This window comes from Ascidia mentula, chromosome 2 (genome assembly GCF_947561715.1).
Source record: "Ascidia mentula chromosome 2, kaAscMent1.1, whole genome shotgun sequence".
Classification (NCBI taxonomy): Eukaryota; Metazoa; Chordata; class Ascidiacea; order Phlebobranchia; family Ascidiidae; genus Ascidia; species Ascidia mentula.
The window spans coordinates 3193391-3216823 of NC_138567.1; the positions used below are offsets into that span (position 1 = coordinate 3193391).

Below are 23433 nucleotides of genomic sequence, written 5' to 3' on the forward strand. Positions count from 1 at the left end.
GAATAGATTAATTTCATTGAGGAAATATTTTTATTGAAAACTAGATGTTGTTTTAGGCAACCTTATGCAGTCGGCGTATTTCAGTTGTTTTACCTTTAAGTTAGAATTTTATCGAAACGCCCAAAGGTTTTTTTTTGCAGAGGTTTGTCACGTGATTGCCAATAGCGTTTCACTTTCGCGTAATACACTGTGACGTCATACTGTTGGAATAGTGTCTTGCTTTCCACGCGCGATTGTCTTAGTTGTCATTTCATTGTCATAATCACTTATTTAAATAGAAATTAATTTTGAAGTTATACTGACGATGTCGAATTGCAGGAAATTGTGGGCATTGTTGCCATTTTCTATCTTATCAATAAAAAATAAAAATCGCCAAAAACAAAATTACTTTTGCTTCCCTCCAGCCAAATGATGCCTGCCAGCCAGTCATGTGAAACGAGGTTTACGCTTGGCAATGACTTGATCAGTGTAGTAGTGAATGTGGACTGGCCATATTTTCATGCAATTTGTAAGCAAGTTTCTTTTATGTGTGACTCTATGACCACGGTCCGAAAATTTTTGGTCAAAATGAAGAAAAAATTAGTTGTGCAATGCTACTTATTGCAAAACAGCACAGATAAGCCGGTTTATCTTTTTTTTGTCTTTTATTCCAAGGGGTGGATTTTACAACGTTTGAACAAAAATTTCCACCACAATGATGTAAAAATTCAACCACAATCCACCTCGTATTTTTCCCCACCCCTGAGATTTACAGTGGATGTTTGCCAACCAGTCATGTGAAACGAGGTTTACGCTTGGCAATGAGTCTTTCCCAGTGCAGTAGCGAATGTGGACTGGAACTGTGTCCTCATGCTTGCAGTTTCTTTTAAGTATTTTGAAGCAACAAGTATCTAATTTATGTCAGCAAATTTACACACAAGAAAAAATAAACTCTCAGGTTTGTTACTTAAACACCAACTTGCAGAGAAAAAGGCAGTTTCGAGAGCCAGATTTTCTTGCAATTTATAAGCAAGTTTTCTTTTATGTGCGACTATCTGTGACTTAAAATTTTTGGTCAAAACGAAGAAAAAATGAGTTGTGCAATGCTACTTATTGCCAAACAGCACAGATAAGCCGGTTTATCGTTTTTTTTTTGTCGTCATAAAAGTCAAAAGACGAGCAAGGCTGTGTTATTCTCATGTGATAGGAATATATATATAACTGTGTGGTGTTGACGTCTTTGGAGCGAACAGATTTGACAGCAAGACAGATATTGTGGTGTATGTATTTCAAGTTCGTCAAAGTTGTGCCGTTTTTTTTGTGTTTTCCAGTAATCTTAGTAGGCTTTGTTCACTGCAAAAACCTATATATACCATTCCTACCGTTCGTTGTCTAATTAGTTTTTTGTTAGGAAAAACAACAAATCATAACCGCGTGCCCAAGAGCAAGTTAGCGCTGCTAAGAATTGCAGTTTGTCGGCATTTACTACTACGTATAAGGCGGGTAAGGTTACAATGGTTAACGGTCCATTGGTTCCTCTGTCACCCCCGGCATAGAGAATTATTGATTTTGGTTTCTCGAGAACATGTGTCTGGATTCCTACAGACCCTTGCTATTCAACGGCATTGTTTTTTTTACCAAAAAAAAAAATTCAGATCAAATGGAATTCTCTTCATACGAAAGGCAGACATCTGTTTCACAAAATATTCATCATTTAACTCGTTTTCTATTACATTTAATTTTTGGAAATCACCGAACTGTTATAGAGCTTAACCGACCAGAAAGCGTGTAAAAGGTTTGAGAACCAAAGGTGTATAGGCAACACAACGGGACTTGCAAATGCAACAAGCAGTAGTGCATATAATTTTGTAGCCGTATGCGGCAAATTGTTGAATCCACGGGTTAACTTCGTTGGAAACCATCCGTTGCATCGCGACTTTGTTATTTTGAGTTTAGGGGACTTCACGTGCTTTTTGCCACTGTGAATTTGTCGGCAAAATCTATCCTAACCGGATTAACCGTAGATATACAACTCATTCATAAGCGAGAGCCACCAATGTGTATATCACGTAATGTTCATACCGATGCCTAAATGTTACTGTATTGAGGCTCGCTTAGGTTTTCAGCTACGTTAAACTGTCCGTTTTGCCAACCCCTCAGAACAATACACAGACGCGGGACTATAAATTTACTTTAGGGGTTCGTTACAATCCAAAACTCATTGTGACACAATAATAGAGATGTTAGTCCATTGACGAGGTGCTTGCCATGCGCCAGACAAAAGCACGCATGTGCGGTGAACGAAACCAATTTCAAGGTTCACTGACGTTTAGAAACGTTTTTCCGTGCCATGAAAAACAAACTTAAACCATGTCTGACGATTCTTAGATAGGAAGACCCCTGCTAACTCCCTAACTAATTTGGCCAATCCCTATTTACTCGAGTGCAAGTATTTTTTCTAACGTTTGTCACTGTTTGCTATGGAGGGCGACTTACAATTTATAAATACACAACTATGCTACCATGTGTTTTAACTCATAATTTACAAAGGACAGATGTGATGACAAAACAATACTTATTGTAACGCAATAAAGTTTTTTTAACATTTACCAACGACTAACAATCGAGGGCAACGGGATAGCTTACGACGTTTTATCGAACCGGGGACCAAGTGTATAGGAATCACTCGATGCCCATGTAATAATAGTTTGAAACCCTGCTTTGTAGTCAGAACACGCTGTTATTAAATAGTTCGTTGCATTTCCAAATAATCGTAAATTCCCCAAAACCATTCAAAGTTCTGCGTAGATTTGCATGAATGCAAAATTTTTGCACCATTTAACTTCTACCGAAGAAGATTTCTTTGTCGTGTGTCTGTGCCGCACTATTTTATTAAAACTACTTCCTTGCTAAGGAAAGACGGCAAAATCCACTGACCCTAACTCCAGTTTACACAGGCAAGCTAAGTGCCATGTTATAGCGAACACTTGTACAAACTTTCTAACCCCAGTTTCAACATTCCATGTGCGACAACATGCTTAGGCAAGGACGTTTATCTACACAAGTGAAATGGAAAACTGCTTACCGACCATAGGATCTATGTCAAAAAAGTAACGGTGCACGTTCTGTATATGAAAAAACTTAATCATTTCTTTCACGCTCAAGTATGGCTCTATAAAAAAGACAGACTTAACAGGTAAACAACTATGTTTGTAAATACAATGTAAATATTATAAACTTACATGTTATTGAATATTGCAAATAAATGCGAAACATTTGAAACTTGGCTGTTCCTGTAGATTTTACAAATTCCCTAAAATACGTATTGTAACAATTATTTTTGTTGTCGTGCTTTAAATATGCATAGTTCATGTAGTACAGTTGTTTGTTTGCATTGTGTTCGACAACAACAATAGTCAAGTATATGTAGGAAACTTGAACATTTGTGTAGGCTATATGAAGTATACAGAAACAATTGTAGCGTCCCGTGTTGGTTGTAACAATTTGTTGTAGTAACCGCATATTATTTAAACCGCATATTATTTCACCGCCAATTTATTCAAACCGTCAGACTGTCGCCAAACCCCGTTGCTTGTATGGTGTATCGTTTTCTTGTCTTTTCACTTCCCTTTTGTTTTACAATCGAACTCGTACCTGCACCGCCGATAACAACCACCGCTTGGAACCTCTAATAATTATTTTTCTCTTCTGATACATCTTCGTCCTTTATGAGCCGTCATATTCCCAATCTTGGATACATTGTTGAGGTATACATATGTTGAGATGCATTGTTGAGGTATATATATGTTGAGATGCATTGTTGAGATATATATATATTGAAACAGATATGTTCAAAAGTACCCCATACTGTACGAATAAAACATCGCGGATTTTTAGTTACGCTAATCGGTGAGACGTATTGTATGCTGTGAGAAAGGTTAGCCGGCGAATACATTGTCAAGAAATCTACATATATTTAAACTGGTAAGAAACAGAGAATTTCGTACTTATTTTATTGCGCCTCATTTGGAGTCAGACTGTTAGTTTGTGAAGGTTCGGTTTTTGTCAGGTATTGGAGTTACTCTGAGTCAGATAGTGTATTAATAATATTAAGACAAGTGATCGAACGCTTCATGGTGACCTGCGCGTGTGATTGAAACGCAAAATCCTTGTTGTTGTTGTTTTTTTGGTGATCGCTTAGTTTTTCTTGTTGTAAGAGTTTCGTTCTATTTTGAGTTGCTACGGAAGATGGCTTTTATGAGTAATATTCTTCCATTTGCAAAGCACAAAACTAAACTTACTTCCACGCCTAACGTTTTTGGAGGTGAAAGGTCGCTTTCGGTTCGGACCCTTCGACTATTCATTGGTCAGAACCACAGCCAAGCGTGGTGCCACCCGTTTGTGAGACCAGGTCGAGTTTCTCCGCCGCGCTTTTGAGAGACATACAGCACTCCGAGCTGCCCAAGGGCGTTGGTTTTGTTGATTCGGCACCAAGGAACCTTTCGAAGAGAGGAATGAATCGCAGAATGGAAAGTGGTTGAGTAAGATAGGCATTCCAAAGTTCTGGCCCGATCGTTGCGCGATGTTTTATTCGTACAGTGTAGGCTACAAGGTATTTTTGAACATATCTGTTTCAACATATATATCTCAACATGTATATATCTCAATATATATATATATACAATGTATTTTAACATATATATATATCACAACAATGTATCTCAACATATATATGTATATCACAACAATGTATCTCAACATGTAAAAATACCTCAACAATGTATCGAAGATTGGGAATGTGACGGCTTATAAAGGACGAACTTCTTTATAAGCCGTCACTTTCCCGAAGGTGTAATTCTCTTACACCTTCGTCCTTTATAAGCCGTCACATTCCCAATCTTCGATACATTGTTGAGGTATTTTTACATGTTGAGATACATTGTTGTGATATACATATATATGTTGAGATACATTGTTGTGATATATATATATGTTAAAATACATTGTATATATATATATATTGAGATATATACATGTTGAGATATATATGTTGAAACAGATATGTTCAAAAATACCTTGTAGCCTACACTGTACGAATAAAACATCGCGCAACGATCGGGCCAGAACTTTGGAATGCCTATCTTACTCAACCACTTTCCATTCTGCGATTCATTCCTCTCTTCGAAAGGTTCCTTGGTGCCGAATCAACAAAACCAACGCCCTTGGGCAGCTCGGAGTGCTGTATGTCTCTCAAAAGCGCGGCGGAGAAACTCGACCTGGTCTCACAAACGGGTGGCACCACGCTTGGCTGTGGTTCTGACCAATGAATAGTCGAAGGGTCCGAACCGAAAGCGACCTTTCACCTCCAAAAACGTTAGGCGTGGAAGTAAGTTTAGTTTTGTGCTTTGCAAATGGAAGAATATTACTCATAAAAGCCATCTTCCGTAGCAACTCAAAATAGAACGAAACTCTTACAACAAGAAAAACTAAGCGATCACCAAAAAAACAACAACAACAAGGATTTTGCGTTTCAATCACACGCGCAGGTCACCATGAAGCGTTCGATCACTTGTCTTAATATTATTAATACACTATCTGACTCAGAGTAACTCCAATACCTGACAAAAACCGAACCTTCACAAACTAACAGTCTGACTCCAAATGAGGCGCAATAAAATAAGTACGAAATTCTCTGTTTCTTACCAGTTTAAATATATGTAGATTTCTTGACAATGTATTCGCCGGCTAACCTTTCTCACAGCATACAATACGTCTCACCGATTAGCGTAACTAAAAATCCGCGATGTTTTATTCGTACAGTATGGGGTACTTTTGAACATATCTGTTTCAATATATATATATCTCAACAATGCATCTCAACATATATATACCTCAACAATGCATCTCAACATATGTATACCTCAACAATGTATCCAAGATTGGGAATATGACGGCTCATAAAGGACGAAGATGTATCAGAAGAGAAAAATAATTATTAGAGGTTCCAAGCGGTGGTTGTTATCGGCGGTGCAGGTACGAGTTCGATTGTAAAACAAAAGGGAAGTGAAAAGACAAGAAAACGATACACCATACAAGCAACGGGGTTTGGCGACAGTCTGACGGTTTGAATAAATTGGCGGTGAAATAATATGCGGTTTAAATAATATGCGGTTACTACAACAAATTGTTACAACCAACACGGGACGCTACAATTGTTTCTGTATACTTCATATAGCCTACACAAATGTTCAAGTTTCCTACATATACTTGACTATTGTTGTTGTCGAACACAATGCAAACAAACAACTGTACTACATGAACTATGCATATTTAAAGCACGACAACAAAAATAATTGTTACAATACGTATTTTAGGGAATTTGTAAAATCTACAGGAACAGCCAAGTTTCAAATGTTTCGCATTTATTTGCAATATTCAATAACATGTAAGTTTATAATATTTACATTGTATTTACAAACATAGTTGTTTACCTGTTAAGTCTGTCTTTTTTATAGAGCCATACTTGAGCGTGAAAGAAATGATTAAGTTTTTTCATATACAGAACGTGCACCGTTACTTTTTTGACATAGATCCTATGGTCGGTAAGCAGTTTTCCATTTCACTTGTGTAGATAAACGTCCTTGCCTAAGCATGTTGTCGCACATGGAATGTTGAAACTGGGGTTAGAAAGTTTGTACAAGTGTTCGCTATAACATGGCACTTAGCTTGCCTGTGTAAACTGGAGTTAGGGTCAGTGGATTTTGCCGTCTTTCCTTAGCAAGGAAGTAGTTTTAATAAAATAGTGCGGCACAGACACACGACAAAGAAATCTTCTTCGGTAGAAGTTAAATGGTGCAAAAATTTTGCATTCATGCAAATCTACGCAGAACTTTGAATGGTTTTGGGGAATTTACGATTATTTGGAAATGCAACGAACTATTTAATAACAGCGTGTTCTGACTACAAAGCAGGGTTTCAAACTATTATTACATGGGCATCGAGTGATTCCTATACACTTGGTCCCCGGTTCGATAAAACGTCGTAAGCTATCCCGTTGCCCTCGATTGTTAGTCGTTGGTAAATGTTAAAAAAACTTTATTGCGTTACAATAAGTATTGTTTTGTCATCACATCTGTCCTTTGTAAATTATGAGTTAAAACACATGGTAGCATAGTTGTGTATTTATAAATTGTAAGTCGCCCTCCATAGCAAACAGTGACAAACGTTAGAAAAAATACTTGCACTCGAGTAAATAGGGATTGGCCAAATTAGTTAGGGAGTTAGCAGGGGTCTTCCTATCTAAGAATCGTCAGACATGGTTTAAGTTTGTTTTTCATGGCACGGAAAAACGTTTCTAAACGTCAGTGAACCTTGAAATTGGTTTCGTTCACCGCACATGCGTGCTTTTGTCTGGCGCATGGCAAGCACCTCGTCAATGGACTAACATCTCTATTATTGTGTCACAATGAGTTTTGGATTGTAACGAACCCCTAAAGTAAATTTATAGTCCCGCGTCTGTGTATTGTTCTGAGGGGTTGGCAAAACGGACAGTTTAACGTAGCTGAAAACCTAAGCGAGCCTCAATACAGTAACATTTAGGCATCGGTATGAACATTACGTGATATACACATTGGTGGCTCTCGCTTATGAATGAGTTGTATATCTACGGTTAATCCGGTTAGGATAGATTTTGCCGACAAATTCACAGTGGCAAAAAGCACGTGAAGTCCCCTAAACTCAAAATAACAAAGTCGCGATGCAACGGATGGTTTCCAACGAAGTTAACCCGTGGATTCAACAATTTGCCGCATACGGCTACAAAATTATATGCACTACTGCTTGTTGCATTTGCAAGTCCCGTTGTGTTGCCTATACACCTTTGGTTCTCAAACCTTTTACACGCTTTCTGGTCGGTTAAGCTCTATAACAGTTCGGTGATTTCCAAAAATTAAATGTAATAGAAAACGAGTTAAATGATGAATATTTTGTGAAACAGATGTCTGCCTTTCGTATGAAGAGAATTCCATTTGATCTGAATTTTTTTTTTTGGTAAAAAAAACAATGCCGTTGAATAGCAAGGGTCTGTAGGAATCCAGACACATGTTCTCGAGAAACCAAAATCAATAATTCTCTATGCCGGGGGTGACAGAGGAACCAATGGACCGTTAACCATTGTAACCTTACCCGCCTTATACGTAGTAGTAAATGCCGACAAACTGCAATTCTTAGCAGCGCTAACTTGCTCTTGGGCACGCGGTTATGATTTGTTGTTTTTCCTAACAAAAAACTAATTAGACAACGAACGGTAGGAATGGTATATATAGGTTTTTGCAGTGAACAAAGCCTACTAAGATTACTGGAAAACACAAAAAAAACGGCACAACTTTGACGAACTTGAAATACATACACCACAATATCTGTCTTGCTGTCAAATCTGTTCGCTCCAAAGACGTCAACACCACACAGTTATATATATATTCCTATCACATGAGAATAACACAGCCTTGCTCGTCTTTTGACTTTTATGACGACAAAAAAAAAACGATAAACCGGCTTATCTGTGCTGTTTGGCAATAAGTAGCATTGCACAACTCATTTTTTCTTCGTTTTGACCAAAAATTTTAAGTCACAGATAGTCGCACATAAAAGAAAACTTGCTTATAAATTGCAAGAAAATCTGGCTCTCGAAACTGCCTTTTTCTCTGCAAGTTGGTGTTTAAGTAACAAACCTGAGAGTTTATTTTTTCTTGTGTGTAAATTTGCTGACATAAATTAGATACTTGTTGCTTCAAAATACTTAAAAGAAACTGCAAGCATGAGGACACAGTTCCAGTCCACATTCGCTACTGCACTGGGAAAGACTCATTGCCAAGCGTAAACCTCGTTTCACATGACTGGTTGGCAAACATCCACTGTAAATCTCAGGGGTGGGGAAAAATACGAGGTGGATTGTGGTTGAATTTTTACATCATTGTGGTGGAAATTTTTGTTCAAACGTTGTAAAATCCACCCCTTGGAATAAAAGACAAAAAAAAGATAAACCGGCTTATCTGTGCTGTTTTGCAATAAGTAGCATTGCACAACTAATTTTTTCTTCATTTTGACCAAAAATTTTCGGACCGTGGTCATAGAGTCACACATAAAAGAAACTTGCTTACAAATTGCATGAAAATATGGCCAGTCCACATTCACTACTACACTGATCAAGTCATTGCCAAGCGTAAACCTCGTTTCACATGACTGGCTGGCAGGCATCATTTGGCTGGAGGGAAGCAAAAGTAATTTTGTTTTTGGCGATTTTTATTTTTTATTGATAAGATAGAAAATGGCAACAATGCCCACAATTTCCTGCAATTCGACATCGTCAGTATAACTTCAAAATTAATTTCTATTTAAATAAGTGATTATGACAATGAAATGACAACTAAGACAATCGCGCGTGGAAAGCAAGACACTATTCCAACAGTATGACGTCACAGTGTATTACGCGAAAGTGAAACGCTATTGGCAATCACGTGACAAACCTCTGCAAAAAAAAACCTTTGGGCGTTTCGATAAAATTCTAACTTAAAGGTAAAACAACTGAAATACGCCGACTGCATAAGGTTGCCTAAAACAACATCTAGTTTTCAATAAAAATATTTCCTCAATGAAATTAATCTATTCCAGCAACACTTCTTGTTTTGCAGGTGAAAACTTCAAAGTCAGCTTCAAAATTTTTAAATTACCTTCAGTTTTACCGTGGAATAATTTCATGGTATTTGCCGTCGCGTGATCTTTGTCTTGTGAAAGTATCGTGGACTTCTCTGCCAACACCTTGCACAAGGGCCTAAATATATGTGAGTTTGATTTGTGAAGTGTACAGAAATAACTAATGTCCCACCAGCCAACACACGACTGTTCTTTCTGTCCTTGTATATTGAAGATTAGATTAAAAGACACATGTATATGTTCTGAACATGAACTGACACATAAAGCACCAAAGCCTTTAAATAAGTTTTTTGTGGTTTTGCTTTAAATTTACCGACAAATCTAACCTGGCTGTTTTGTTCCTGTGTGTGTATGTTGGTGAAAGTTTAAAAAGCAAACATATATTTTCTGGTCACTTTCTGTCATAGATTCGTGTCAGGTCAATTAAATATAACATAAACACAATATGAGAAAAGCATGTGTTGCCTCAGTGCTTTATCCGCACGTGTGATCGGATGGACGTTAATTACATTTCATTTATGAATTACAAGCGAGGTCGTATTGAGTTAATAGCCTGAGGCTATTTGCTGTTTTCCGTGTCTGCGGTCTTGCGAGGAGACTGGCTGTAATCATAGAGGGCTGGTACAAGGGTAATTTCGTGAGAGAACATTGTAACGAGCTTCTATTACAAGAATTGTTCGTAAAAGTTGTTGCGGATTGCGTTGGGAACAAAGATTCTGAGGTACCGGCGGCAATAACCAGGGACAAAGAAACAGTTAAGGACAAAGAAAATTCAATGTTTTCAGCAATACAGGCCAGTATATTTTTTCTCAGAATCATGAGTGAATCCGTTGTTAGTGTTCCTATATTCAAATGTTTATTACATACGGTACCAGACAGCCATGTTCTCTACTATCTTGTTTGTTCTTAGAAAACGTTGTTTACAGGCAGCTTGTACGGTCTGGTTGCGCAACAATAGCAGTGTGATTCCCTACAGAGTGTTGAACACGGTACGCTTGGGAAATACATCATTTTACAGTTGGCGTTAGTAACTATTAAAACTGTAGGTGAAACGAAGCCTTTGCGATATCCACTATTTTTATTGCAAAAAGTGGTATTCGTGGACCCCTTGGACTGGTATGGGCCGCACCGGTTGCAACCCCCTCTCGGGGTACTTAATGCTGCACTTCAAAGTTGTGTGTTTACATTCAGAAACAAACAGTAACATGGCAGCGCTCCCTTGTTACGTAAACAAACACGTCGAACAATAGGTCCACGCTTTGTCTGGAGATGTTTTTGTAAAGATAAACTCGCACTGTGGATAAAAGAGAAGTTATGAGGCAATCGGAGTGTTTATCTCGTACAAAAAATATAAAATGTCGGTTGATTGATGATATTCTTTCCTTTTGTTTATCTTTAGGTGTTAGATGTGTCCGGAAGGTTAACCATTTTCCGACAGGTTAAACTTTCTATTTTAAATATCATGTTTTTTCTACAAAGTGCCAGAGACTGAAATATTCACAACACTTGAGAATTTGCTGGTTAGATTTGTTTGAATTTCTCGTGGGAACCGGAACATGGGTTGGTTTGACCACGAATCACGATGATGAGTTTTGCTTCCTGGTTGAGGAGATTCAGAAAGTTGACAAACATTCGAAGAATATTTTACACAACAATTCTGTTAATTTCTCTCACCTATTTGTTGAAAATACAACTTGGAAAAAGCGAAACGAGCGTTCGATTTATCATCACAAGAGGTGACAGTGAGCCTTCGAACGAACATTTTCCACGAGCATCAAATGCTGATTTAATAACATACAAATCAACCTTCAAGGAAAGTTTGACGGCCACACAACCAACAAAAATTAACTTCTGTCCAATCAGCTGGAGCGGATTAAAAAGTCGAGTCGAAGGCTCCAAGAAACCTTTGATTAATTTAAACAGAAACAAATTTCTTCTTCCTGTTTTGATCAACGGACCCAACAATCAACTTGTCGGATTGGGAAAATCTATGTATGTTGCCATTAGATTGAACAGGACCATCGTCATTCCGTTGCTCTTCAAGCACAAACTTAACGAGTAAGCATTCTGTTATCAACAAGTTTCTTTGGTTTAAGATCATTAGGTTTGCAGGCTTCGCAGCCCTGGCAACTGTAGCTCGGTTGGTAGGGTGTTGGGCCTGGTTAGCCCAGGGTCGTGAGTTCGAACCTCACCGAGAGCTTGATTTTTTAGATCTCGCTTTGACTTATCGGGAAAAAGTGGCTGATCGAGCTTGCCTGCAGTGCCTGGGCTGCGAAGCCTGTAAACCTAATGATCTCGATAGGATAACTGTGATCGCTAAGTAGGAAAAGACCATTTTCTGTCTGTATACTTCTCTTCACAATAACGACTATACACAATCTTGCAAATTCACACGCAACAAAAATAAAACAACCCTTTGGGACCAAAAGGCTGCTGGATCCAATCCTAACAAACGTTCATTTAGTGGCCAAGGAAGGTTCATCGATCCGACCCATCGTCTGGACTTCGACGTTTTGGAAAACTTCATACCGACCGTCACGCTCAAGCAGTTCGCCGAGCGTTGTCATGGCAATATAGAAGCGGTGTTGCGCGTGCGCGTGATGACCCCCGGTGTGTACCGCAAGCTGGAACGATACTATTCGATGAAGTTTGCGGGGCCGAACGTAAGATATTTTTTGACGATAAAAACTCTTAACTACAGCGGGCTTTTCTTCACGCACCGGGGTTCGAACCCAGGATATCCAGGCCACGAATTTCGATCAGGTTTTAGACTTAGTGTTTGGGTCGGGCGTTTAACTGATGTCCAATTGTCCGTTAATACAGATAGTCTAAAATTGCTGATGCCCACTTGCGCAAAGTTATCTTCTCAATACTGTGCAAGAAATTATCCCCATTCGTGTAAAATAAATTAAAATAAAGAAAGTGATTTCGTTACAGGGGAATCCCGTTATTGAGCTACCAAAAGACTTCAATCCGAAAGAAGGAAAGAATTTTGCTGTTTTCAATTCGTCAAAGGACACCATAGAGTCGTTATACGGAACTGAGGTAAGTTGTGTTCACGCACCAGCTTCTTGCAATAATTCACCCCAATCTCGACCATTCTCCTTCCAATCGTCAGACAGCTTGCGCGATCCATCCCTACCATTTCTCCAACTTGAAAATACACGAGAAACCACCAAGCGGGGAATTCCCCACGTATATTGGTAAGTGCTCATTGAAAAACTCATAAATCCTCGTGGTACGTTCTGAAACTTGCTGTACGCTGTAAGAGAAAATACGGCGTATTTTTTATTACTACCCTGGTCGCACCAATGTCGGCGTACAATGTCCAGTGACACTCTTATTTCGGTCGTGCTTACTGTAGCGCTAAACGCCACTTACAAAAATACTATCAATATCATATTGTTGCAGGCGACTTGAGCGACAAGGAGCTTTACTCCGAGATCATCCGATTTACTCCACCGCCGCGTCACGTGGTCGAGATGGCAAGAAATTTTATCTCCGACGTCATCAGGGGGAACCCCTACATATCGGTTCACTGGAGATTCGACAAAACTGATTGGATGAGAAGGTGGTCACGTGACCGTGAATACAAAATATTTGGCCTTATTTTTGTTTTCCGTGCTTTCAATTAACCGACATTTCCCTTATGTTATATAGAGTTTAACGGTTTATCAGTAACCTGTACTAAAATCATTGAAATCACAACCGATCTGATACGTCTGCCTTTATCAAATTTCACTTTTTGCGTAATTTATTGACCAATATGACGTACTCTGTGTCATTTATTGTGATATTATTATTTGCTATCAAACAGATGCCTTTCCGAGACACCCTGGGGAACGCAGGGCAGACGGAAGATGTGCGAAACCATTCTGAAATTAACGCCTGAAGAGATTTCCCATGCTATCGCTAACAAAGCTGAAACAAGCGACGTCAATATTCAATATGTATACATGGCAGCGCCACCAGGTGGCGGTTCAATGGTCGATAACGTCACAAGAGCGTTAAAAGAAAAACATGTAAGCGGAAACTTGTATTTTTTTATTAAAATCAATGAATTACATGGTATTACAAGTATTGATGCAAGTGTTATGAAACAAAACCAAATCATACATTGGTTACAATTGCACGAAAAGTATACTTGCTTTAAAACATAGGACCAGCCTGGTATGAATTGGGACAATATATTCTGCCCTCTAGGCATCATCAGTTCCTGTGTAGAAAACATACTTAACAATAAAAAAATGTTAAAACGTCTGGAAAACAACATCAATGATTGGACGAAGCATAAAACAACCTCAATATGTTAAAACAACACCGTGACCGGATTGGCAAAGTGCGCTTTACCTTTTTATTGTTACGTGTGTTTTCCGTAAGGACTAGTGATCAATACTTCTACGTCATCTATTGCAACAGGTCTACAATGGTTAAGATTTTTGTTTTCCGGAGTCATTCGGTTACAATTGCGTTCATCCGGGACATTTACCTTGCATGTGGTCATTTTCAAATCAGCCAACTGCTTCCCGCCTTGTTATTATTAGTTTTAATTTAAATAATTCCGTAGATTTGGAAAGCGGACCTTGCGCAATTTGCTTCGACCACAGAGCATTGAAATAAAACCTAAATCTCTCCTGCAGGAGATTCGAGTTTTCTCATCTTCGGATTTACGGAAACACTGGAAGTCGACTTACTCCGGTTGCGATTGGTTGTGGAAGGATGAGAACGACATTCTTTCAACTACCGAGATGGAAATTTGTCGACAAGCCGACGTCTTTTTAAGGTAAAGTTTTGTCTTAAATCTGTATTTGAAAAAAAGATTTAATTTTCGGTCATATTGAGGTGGTAAGTTGTCTCTTTGGCGTCTTTAAATTAAGTTAACTGGAAACGAGGCGGAAACAAACACTTGAGCAAGGCGTGTTTGCATGGTTTATCTTAAATGGCAAAAAGCTAGTGCAAAAAGCTAGGATAAGGTGCATTTGTAAATGCAGAGAAAAAACAGGCTTATATCATTCGGTGGGCGCGAAGTATTTTGGGGGGGTTGAAACATTCCCTTAAGAAGCAGGAAATTGTGAACGTGCTCAGGCCAACTGGCAAGATAATTTTTAAGTCACATTTGGATACTTGGAAAACCCAAACTTATGAATCTTGAACTTGGATCCTAAATCGTGGAAGAATATCCTCTCTGTGTCAATGGATTGAAAACACGATAGACTATAATGTGAATGTCGAGTTGGCTTTAAAAAACGCGGATACCATGTTTGACATTTCGTTTTCGTGGTGTTCATTCTATTAAAAATCCGCCATGTTGTCTAACAAATTTGAACAAAAAGTCAGCAAAATGTTGTCGCCATTTCACTCACTTTTATTGTTTAAATATCTAGATCAGGTTCATCTACATGGTCGAAAAACGTTCAACTGGGAAGGAATCCAGAAAGATTTCCTTTTTCAACAAACGATAAAGGAATCTTGCAACTTGTCAAGGAAGTTTATTTTTCTGGGCACTGAATATTAACTGGATGAACATCGTCAGTTGAAACTTGTGTCGTTCTCTCATCCCACCGGTTCTCAAATTCGTTTTGCCGTAAAAGGTTCTTGGCAAAAATCATCAGGATGCATCAGTCATCAGCACCAAATAGATCATTTTGTATTTCTGTAGTTTATTAATCAACGTAAACGAAACAGTGGTGCACATTAACCTGAGTTACAATGGAATGCCTTTGACGGCATAGACGATCACTTATATAGGTAGTGATCACGTGATATTATCACGTTGCACAGTCAATCATGCGTAACACACTACTTTTTGGAGATTTTAAGGTTTTGGCCCATGTCAGAGTTGTTTTTATTGCACTTGAAATTTTCCACTAAGATGTTGTTTCCACACACATTATTAGTATAATAAAAATGCATTGAAGTCACTGTTATCTTAAGAAAAAAAAAATTATTGGTTGAATGTCACGCATAGGCCTACGCTATCGGTCTGCCTATACCGGGTCTTCGTAGGTACCAACGTCAGGTACGATAAGTCAGAAATTCGCAACCGCACCCCAGTCTGTTGGTTTTTAGTGAATATATTGTGCGGTGAAAGAACAACGAATTAGTACGCTAAATCGTTCACAGATCTGGGACAGCAGTGTAGAATTGGTGAGATAGAATACATCGGCAACGAGACAGCATTAGGGCAGTCAGTACAAACTGGGCGCAGTACAGTCATACAGGACACGGTCGAGACGTTCACAGCACCACGATTCTAAAGGCACTGTGGAGTTAGCTTAGCGTCTAAAACATACAAACAAACGTCACAAATTGCCAATGTAGTCAACTGGCATACAAAACACTGAAAGAGGCACATGACAGGCCTTTAAGTCTATATGTCACAAATATCAAAAGTACTACTAGAATCTCGACAAGGTCTAATCTACGTTAATGTTCATGATTACTGTGACTATTTCCCGCCAGTAAACCATGCGAGCACGCTTTGTGAGACACGGGAATGCAATGATGTAATGCCAATGTGCACATATACACAAATGGGTTCAAGCAACATAGAAATGTTAATAAACAGGTTAAACTGTCCGTAAAAGTCAAATTTAGTGATGTTACAAAATGGTGATTACATTTGCAAAACCCAGATGTTTGCACGGATCGATTCATTGCTACCTCAAACTCAAAATTAAATCAACTGCAGACAAAATGTCTCGAGCAACAAAATCAATGTCCAGGTTTATTTTGGTCTCATCTCCATCCCGGTATTTTCCAGTTTTAACTAAAACACCCATCATTCCCGCTTGCAATGCACCACCAACATCATCGCGAACGTCGTCACCAATCATAACACATTCATGTGGTTCACATCTGAAGAAGAAACACTTGTACTTTACATTTTAAGCATTTAATTAAAAAAGATCACTAGTTTCCTAACCATAACCAAAAAATCAAAATAATTATATGTGTATAAGCCATAAAGAAACACAGTTGGCGGAATCATAATTAAAAATTAAGTATTATTATAGCAATGATATGAATACTTCATACAACACATAAAATGATTCAATAGAGTTCTATCTTGCATGAAAAATGTCTCTTCACTAAAGTTATATATGATTTCTTTATTGATAAACTTAAAAACGCTAATTTTAAATAAATCTTAGGTACATTCAGGAGGATTTCAAAAAATGTTTGTGGTTTACTGTCTGTTTTTCTATTACAAGAATGTAGATAGGCGTGTACTGAACAGAAATGCATGGAATTGCAGACATACAGAATGACTGTTTGCAACCATAATTGAACTGGGTTAGCCACCACACATCATAAACCAAAATGAAACACACTTACCCAAACTCCTCAGCTGCAGAATGAAAAAATCTTTTCTCGGGTTTGCCAACAACATAAGCTTTCTTGTCTGTAGCATATTCCAAGGCAGACACAAATGCTCCAGTACCCAAAGCTAAATCATTTGGCCTTTTAAAGTACCTACAGATTCAAATAGGAAGTTGTTCATCACCACATTGATACACATCAAATTACAGCAAACTTACCTTGCTTTGTTTATAGCAATAAGATCACAGCCACCCAGCAAAAGATTTAATGCCTTGTTCATGGGCTCATATTCAAAGTGATTTGGGGATAACCCCATCACAACACAATTAGGGTCTTCACAACTAAGACCTTCAAAGTCTCTTTTGGCGGAATCTGTCAGCATTAAGAATGGCCTCTTTCTCTCCTTTTCGATCAATCTCCTGGCTGCTGTCAGGGATGTAAACATTTCATTCATCGAAATGTCGAAATTCATTTCCTTGAGACGTTGATACAAGGACTCGAGACATTCTTTCGTGGTGTTGGTGACAAATTTAAGTTTCAGGTCGCTTTGTCGGAGTTTTGCCAAGGCTTGTCGCGATCCAGAAATAGGGATTTTGTCTATGTGCAAAGTCCCACTTAAATCAATGAGAACTGCTTTGATATGACGAAAGGGGCGGGCCATTATTTGAAAACAGCAACTAGCAAGTTTGTATTCAAATGCAAATTACTTAAAACGAAAGGGGAATCCCCTTTCCTCGAAAGCATTAGAATTATTTTTTTTCGAGGACTTACGAATGTGTCCCGCATTTTATTGCCATTTATTCAGCCAACTTTGTTCTTTATTTATTAATCTATTTTTTTTTTTTTTTTCAACTGACAGTGATGGTAAAAGAAATTATTAAAAATCTTAACCAACCCGGATGAACTATCTTTCTTTTTATCGAAAACCCACCATGATTTATTGCTTTACCCTTTGGCGGCGTAATATTTACCATTAAAAAAACCTCTTTAACAAAGTTTATTGGGTTAATTTTTACAGGTACAGGTAGCCTACAGGTGTAGTTTTTCATTTATAGCCCGGGGCACTATATGCACTGTTAAATGCGTTCAACGTGGTGTTTAGACATTGAGTTTTCACAGCCTTTCTAAACCAGAATTTTTAGTTTGTTATGCTGTATATAGACCAACTTACTGTGTCTGGCAAGCCATGAAGTAGTATGAAGTTAAGAAAGAAATTATAGAAGAGACATGTATAGGCCTGTCAAGTTAAGAATCGTTTTTATCTTCACCGAAATTTTTAACTGGTTATAATGTTTTGTTGTTAAATAGTAACTTGCACTTTTTGCATCATCGAATTGCAGAAATGCAGTTTAGCAGCAAATACACACTGCTGACATTTGAAGCATGAACTGTGATGTCAGGTGTCTGACAAACACCTAAAGAATGGTTGTGGCGTAAAGAGACCTTCCTCAAACGTCAATAGTAAAACAGCAACCATGGCATGGTTACACGTGAACAGTGTAATGTGAAGCAAAAAGCAGAAACATAGAAATAGAACCAAACATATGACGTCAATACCATGTGTTCGCTCATTAACTTTTATGATCATGGCGTTGGTCGTGCTGTCTTGCTTCGTTTTAAATCAACACGATAGCATGTTTTCTCGGCGACCAAGTGGCAGCACTAACTCTTCGCAGCGTACAGATGCTCTACCATTAGATACTTGTCCTATTACTGGAGTATTACATGATGACCTTGACGTACTGAACAATCAGCGCCCTTTAATAACCCTGGACAGGCAAAGATATTTACTTCCGTACCTTCGTAATGGACCGAATAATCAGTTGATCGGATTGAGGGATTCAATATATTTGGCAATAAGACTCAATCGGACTTTGGTTCTTCCTTTATTCATAAAGCACAGATCAGACGAGTAAGTTCCAATGCTAAATATGCAATCATGCCATCACAACTCTGTAAACAGGAAACACTTTTGAACCAAATTTAACTAGCTTCGAAACTTGCTTTGTACCTTTTTCAACGTAATCCACATTGACCCTACGTGAAATATTTCTGTGCTCAATGCGTTTTGTTTTTTATTTTTCAACAGCCAAAGTCAGTTTACGAAAACCATTTCAAGCGAACACAGAATTAACATCCGCAAGTTGGCGCAACTTGTTCCTTTCGTCACGCTTGATCGATTCAAAAAGGAGTGTGACGGAAGAGTTGACGTCATATTTCGTACCAGGGTGTTTCGACCCAGACTTTACGAGAAATTTAGCGACATCTTGAACGTGGAAATATCGTCACACGATCCAACAGTGGGACGAACAATTGTCGAGTTCCCGCTCGATCGAGGAACTGAGAATGGTTTCTATTCAATTCCCAGCGATCCAGAGGAAATAAGGAAGTTGTTCGGAACTGAGGTATGCGACTGAACTCAGTAAATTTCCGTATTACAGACAGAAGTTCATGCCCTTACTTCAGGGTTATTTCTGTTGTTGTTTTTCTTCCCGTTGTCTTGCGAACTTATCCAAGTGATTTTAAAGTTCTTATAGTGTGATTAGCAATTGCTTGACCAATAATGTGTGGTAACATGATGAAAATGTTTTTGTCACTTATCCTTATTTGAGTTTTGCAATATTTGCATGATAAGTTATAGCTTTCGATGCCGAATCCGTGATAAAAACGAATATTAATTTTTGTCATAACCTAGCTTATTTATCAACCAGGAAAGATGTGCTTTCCATCCTTACCCGTTCAAGAATCTTCGCATTAAACCAGTTATTCCAACTGGGTTCGAACCTAAATCTATTAGTAAGTATTTCTGTCTAAGGATTTTCGGCAGCTTTTAAATGACCTGAAAAAAATGTACAGATATCGCCAATAAAATCTGAAGCAATATAAAAGTGCAACACACAAGTGTTTATCATCTCGTTGCTCAAAATGATTAAATTTAAATTCAAAACATCTTAAAACAAATAATTCTTCTCGTAAGATTTGTCTTCGATGAGCGACAGTGAGTTATACAGCGAGATCATCCGTTTTACCCAACTCCCATCACATGTAAAGCGGATGAGCAGAGAGTTTATCTCCGCCCGAATGGGAAACAAACCTTATTTAAGTCTTCACTGGCGCTTCGACCGCGAAGATTGGCAGAAAAGGTGAAAGTTTGCGCGTTAAAAACCATTAGATTCACAATACATTGGTATTGGCCTTTTGTTTACTGTTTTCTTTTGTTTTTTTTTAAAGATTGCATCAGGCATGAAATTGTGACGGTTGAACGTAAAGATAGTCCGTGCTATTTCTAAAAAAAACTAAATGACACTTTTTCTGACTTTGAGTATGATGATATGGCAAAACATTCTACAGATATAACGAAATAAAGAAACGATAGCCAGCAACAATCCTTCCTTTATAAGTAAAGCAGGGTTTCTTTGTCAAAACCAAAAACAAGTTATTTAATATCTACAGATGTTCGCTTTCAAGCATCCCTGAAAGGAGACGTGGGCGTTGCAACATTGTCAAGGACATTCTACCCGAACACGTCGCCCAAGCCGTAATCAGCAAGTTGCGTGAACTTGATGACGTCATCAGATTCGTTTATATTGCGTCACCGCCGTCGGAAAACGAATCCATGCAAACAGTGCGCAAAATGGTGGAAAAGACAATGGTATGCATATTTCTTTAAACGCCGAAGTCTTATTTTTCTATCGCTTAACGAGGCAAGATCTTCCCACTGCGCAGGGTCTTATTTGGCGATCCAAGCTATTGTATTTAGGTCATAAGGCTTACTTGCATCGAAGCCAAGCCATTGCAGCCAAACTGGTTCAAAGTCACTGTTGCGCCTCTGTTATGTCAAATATGAGTCTCGAATTGGGTCTTAACAATATTATTTATGATCGACGGGAATCCTATTTGATTAGCGCATTTGACATAAGATCGCACGTGAGTTCTAATTGTTGTGTTTTCCTAACCTGACTTTAATTAACTCTCGATGCAAACATTCCAACAATATTTATTTACCATGAACAATTTTGGGTACGAAATTAACATGCGCAATAATACCAACGCCAATAATACCAACGCCAATGAGTGAATTTACGAACTGAGGAGAGCACAGTACCGCTGCACTGCCCCGCTCCACCTCAGCTGAACGTACACGGAAAGTTTCATTATTTAAAACCGGAGAGAAACAAAGCGAACAAAGTGTCGTGAAAGAAGGGCGATCCAAGGACTAACGGTCAGCGAACAGTTAACAAAAGACGCACTCTCACACAAAACAATGAAGGACTTCTCTAAGGCGACACATTTAAGCTGGCCAATGAAATCACATGAAAACACAGCTGTTGCGTAGAAACTAGTAACGAGATCTAATCACGTGAGAAAGCAACCGTTGCTATACATTTTGAAATGAGATGCTGGACAAGACGCTACCTAAAATGCCTTAACACAAAAAACCCATGGAAAGAGATTCCGGACGTTGATGACGAAACTTGCTGTTATGTGACCATAGTTCATATTTCCAAGAATGCAAACGTTGCTATGTAACGTAAAATTACGTTACAGTCACTTTGTTTTTAATATACGTGTTTAGTTTTGTAATGAGATTGCGAAATTGCGAAGTAATGAGATTGGCCGTTTCATGTGTTGTCCCCACAAAATATACCTTTAACCTTCAAAAATCTTTCGACCTTCAAAAAGTCCTTTAACCTTCAAAATCGACAACGATGCCCGACAGAAGTTGATATAACCTCACCTGAAAAAATTTTTCCAGAAAGTCAAGGTTTTAACTGGATCTGACGTCATGACTCAGTGGAGATTAAAATATGAATCATGTGACTGGTTGTGGCGTGACGTCAACGACCTTCTCTCCTCCACCGAGATGGGAATTTGTTCCAAAGGTCACGTTTTTTTATGGTGGGATCAATTTTTTTACCGATTTTCGTAACCGGATATTTTCAAATTCTCTTCCCGCCTACCCTTGTCGTTCTGTATTTCGTACCCTGCGTTTTTTTAAGTTTACGATCCTTGGTGTTTGATCGCGTTTTTTTTGCATATTTATACGAGTACATCCTGATGGAGGCTGCTGCACTGCAACCGAAACGTTAATACTTGTTTAATTTTATTTTGCCAGAAGAGCTATTGGCAGCATCAGTAATGAATTGTCTTAGAAACCAGCAAACTACTAAGTTTGGCAAAAAAACTTGGTTTTTTATTGCAGTAACACACAGAAGCATGTTTTTGAAATGGTGATTTCTTTAATTCCCGATTGTTCAAAAACAAAATAATTTCGAATCCAAATTATAGGAATATTGCCAGATTTTAGGATACTGTTAACCGATGTCTGGAAATCAAGTGGCAAAAGTTTGGTGTTTCGCAATCCAGGTTCAATTGTTTAACGATATTATTATGTTTTATTCATCACCATTGAAACAACAAGTTTTACTATGGGTTCAGAAGTTTTATAAATTTGCAAAACGTGCACATATTCATTTCAGGTCGGTCGCATCATCCTGGTCTGGGAACGTGGCACAAATGCGAACCAATGACGTCATACCGCAAGAGTATCTACGTCACGATGTCGATGTAGTGAGCCTGATACAGAATATCTTGAAAACAAACCAAACCCTGACGACAATTGCTGAGTAATTTTGTGTCAGCACAAAAATAGTTGAAATAGTTCGTGGGAGAAACAATACAACGATATTTCTGTGCCCGTCCATGAATGCTGAGGCGTTCCAATAGTGCAAATATGGGCAAGAAGTTTATTACTACACGAGCCGTCCTTGTCTGTTTATTGATGGGTTGTAAATATTTTGCTACCTTCAAAAATTCGTGAAGTTGTGTTTTCTTGCTTTGCACTTTTCTATAAACTGGAAATATTTATAAAACATCAAGATCTCCAACTGACAGTTGAGTTTGTTCTTGCTGAAAAAGTCTCGTTAAATGTGATGCTTCGACCTAACCTTGTATTTGTGTTGTGTTTTTAAGCAACAAGCCGCTAATTTACGTCGGCAGATTTATTTTTTTAGGCAAAATTGATTTCGCTTGTGTACTACAGAAGCATCATTACAGTTGCTGTAATTTGCTGTCGCAGAGAAAAAGACAATGCCTAACCGAGGCCAAATTCTTTTTGAGTTAATCAAAATCGTCGTTTCTACCTCATAACAATAAAAAAATCATTGTTTTGGTTGTAAGCTTAGGTGTATTTCGTTCATTAATAGTAGTAAGATTAAAATTAGGTGTATTTGTGTTTGTAACACAACGAGGTGAAAGAGGAACTGTCAACACAGCACGAACCGAAAGTAGTCGCGAAACGATTGAATTTACACGAAAAAAGAATCCACTGTGTTCTCGTGAACAAGGCGAGACTTATTAAGAAAGTAAATGACTTTACGAAACCTTATTAATCGTAAAAACTATAATTTGGGAAGAAAT

At 38.2% G+C, this 23433-nt stretch overlaps 3 protein-coding genes across 4 annotated transcripts; 2 read left to right on the forward strand and 1 right to left on the reverse strand.

Annotated features, from left to right (window-relative positions):
• The first annotated feature begins 11099 nt into the window (after positions 1-11099).
• LOC145889232 (uncharacterized) lies at positions 11100-15569 on the forward strand. The gene is made up of 8 exons (XM_082980134.1): positions 11100-11748; positions 12155-12353; positions 12628-12735; positions 12809-12893; positions 13102-13261; positions 13508-13712; positions 14331-14473; positions 15075-15569. The coding sequence occupies exons 1-8, from the start codon at positions 11273-11275 to the stop codon at positions 15196-15198; spliced, it is 1500 nt and encodes a 499-aa protein (XP_082836260.1). The 5' UTR covers positions 11100-11272; the 3' UTR covers positions 15199-15569.
• A 537-nt stretch (positions 15570-16106) lies between these two features.
• On the reverse strand, positions 16107-17674 carry LOC145889236 (haloacid dehalogenase-like hydrolase domain-containing protein 2). The gene is made up of 3 exons (XM_082980139.1): positions 17232-17674; positions 17029-17166; positions 16107-16548 (listed from the first exon to the last, which is right to left on the reverse strand). Exons 1-3 carry the CDS (start codon positions 17672-17674, stop codon positions 16350-16352), a joined length of 780 nt encoding a protein of 259 aa, XP_082836265.1. The 3' UTR covers positions 16107-16349.
• Positions 17675-18407: 733 nt separating this feature from the next.
• On the forward strand, positions 18408-23001 carry LOC145889234 (uncharacterized). Of its 2 annotated transcripts, none has more exons than XM_082980136.1 (7): positions 18408-18925; positions 19103-19418; positions 19725-19809; positions 19991-20156; positions 20467-20665; positions 21770-21912; positions 22494-23001. In XM_082980136.1, the coding sequence occupies exons 1-7, from the start codon at positions 18558-18560 to the stop codon at positions 22642-22644; spliced, it is 1428 nt and encodes a 475-aa protein (XP_082836262.1). In that variant the 5' UTR covers positions 18408-18557; the 3' UTR covers positions 22645-23001. The 2 variants fall into 2 exon arrangements, with proteins under 2 accessions (XP_082836262.1, XP_082836263.1); XM_082980137.1 differs by having other exon boundaries at positions 21770-21896.
• The last annotated feature ends 432 nt before the right edge of the window (positions 23002-23433 follow it).

What these genes read in the sequence shown, in the direction of transcription:
- LOC145889236 (XM_082980139.1), bottom strand. Translation starts at nt 17,674, where the DNA reads ATGGCCCGCCCCTTTCGTCATATCAAAGCAGTTCTCATTGATTTAAGT. An exon ending in ATTGCTATAAACAAAGCAAG is followed by an intron (nt 17,167 to 17,231) that starts GTAAGTTTGCTG and finishes TTGAATCTGTAG; the next exon opens with GTACTTTAAAAGGCCAAATG. An exon ending in TCTGCAGCTGAGGAGTTTGG is followed by an intron (nt 16,549 to 17,028) that starts GTAAGTGTGTTT and finishes TTTCTTCTTCAG; the next exon opens with ATGTGAACCACATGAATGTG.
- LOC145889234 (XM_082980136.1), top strand. Translation starts at nt 18,558, where the DNA reads ATGACGTCAATACCATGTGTTCGCTCATTAACTTTTATGATCATGGCG. An exon ending in ATAAAGCACAGATCAGACGA is followed by an intron (nt 18,926 to 19,102) that starts GTAAGTTCCAAT and finishes ATTTTTCAACAG; the next exon opens with CCAAAGTCAGTTTACGAAAA. An exon ending in GTTCGAACCTAAATCTATTA is followed by an intron (nt 19,810 to 19,990) that starts GTAAGTATTTCT and finishes TCTTCTCGTAAG; the next exon opens with ATTTGTCTTCGATGAGCGAC.
- LOC145889232 (XM_082980134.1), top strand. Translation starts at nt 11,273, where the DNA reads ATGATGAGTTTTGCTTCCTGGTTGAGGAGATTCAGAAAGTTGACAAAC. An exon ending in TTCAAGCACAAACTTAACGA is followed by an intron (nt 11,749 to 12,154) that starts GTAAGCATTCTG and finishes ACGTTCATTTAG; the next exon opens with TGGCCAAGGAAGGTTCATCG. An exon ending in GAGCGTTAAAAGAAAAACAT is followed by an intron (nt 13,713 to 14,330) that starts GTAAGCGGAAAC and finishes TCTCTCCTGCAG; the next exon opens with GAGATTCGAGTTTTCTCATC.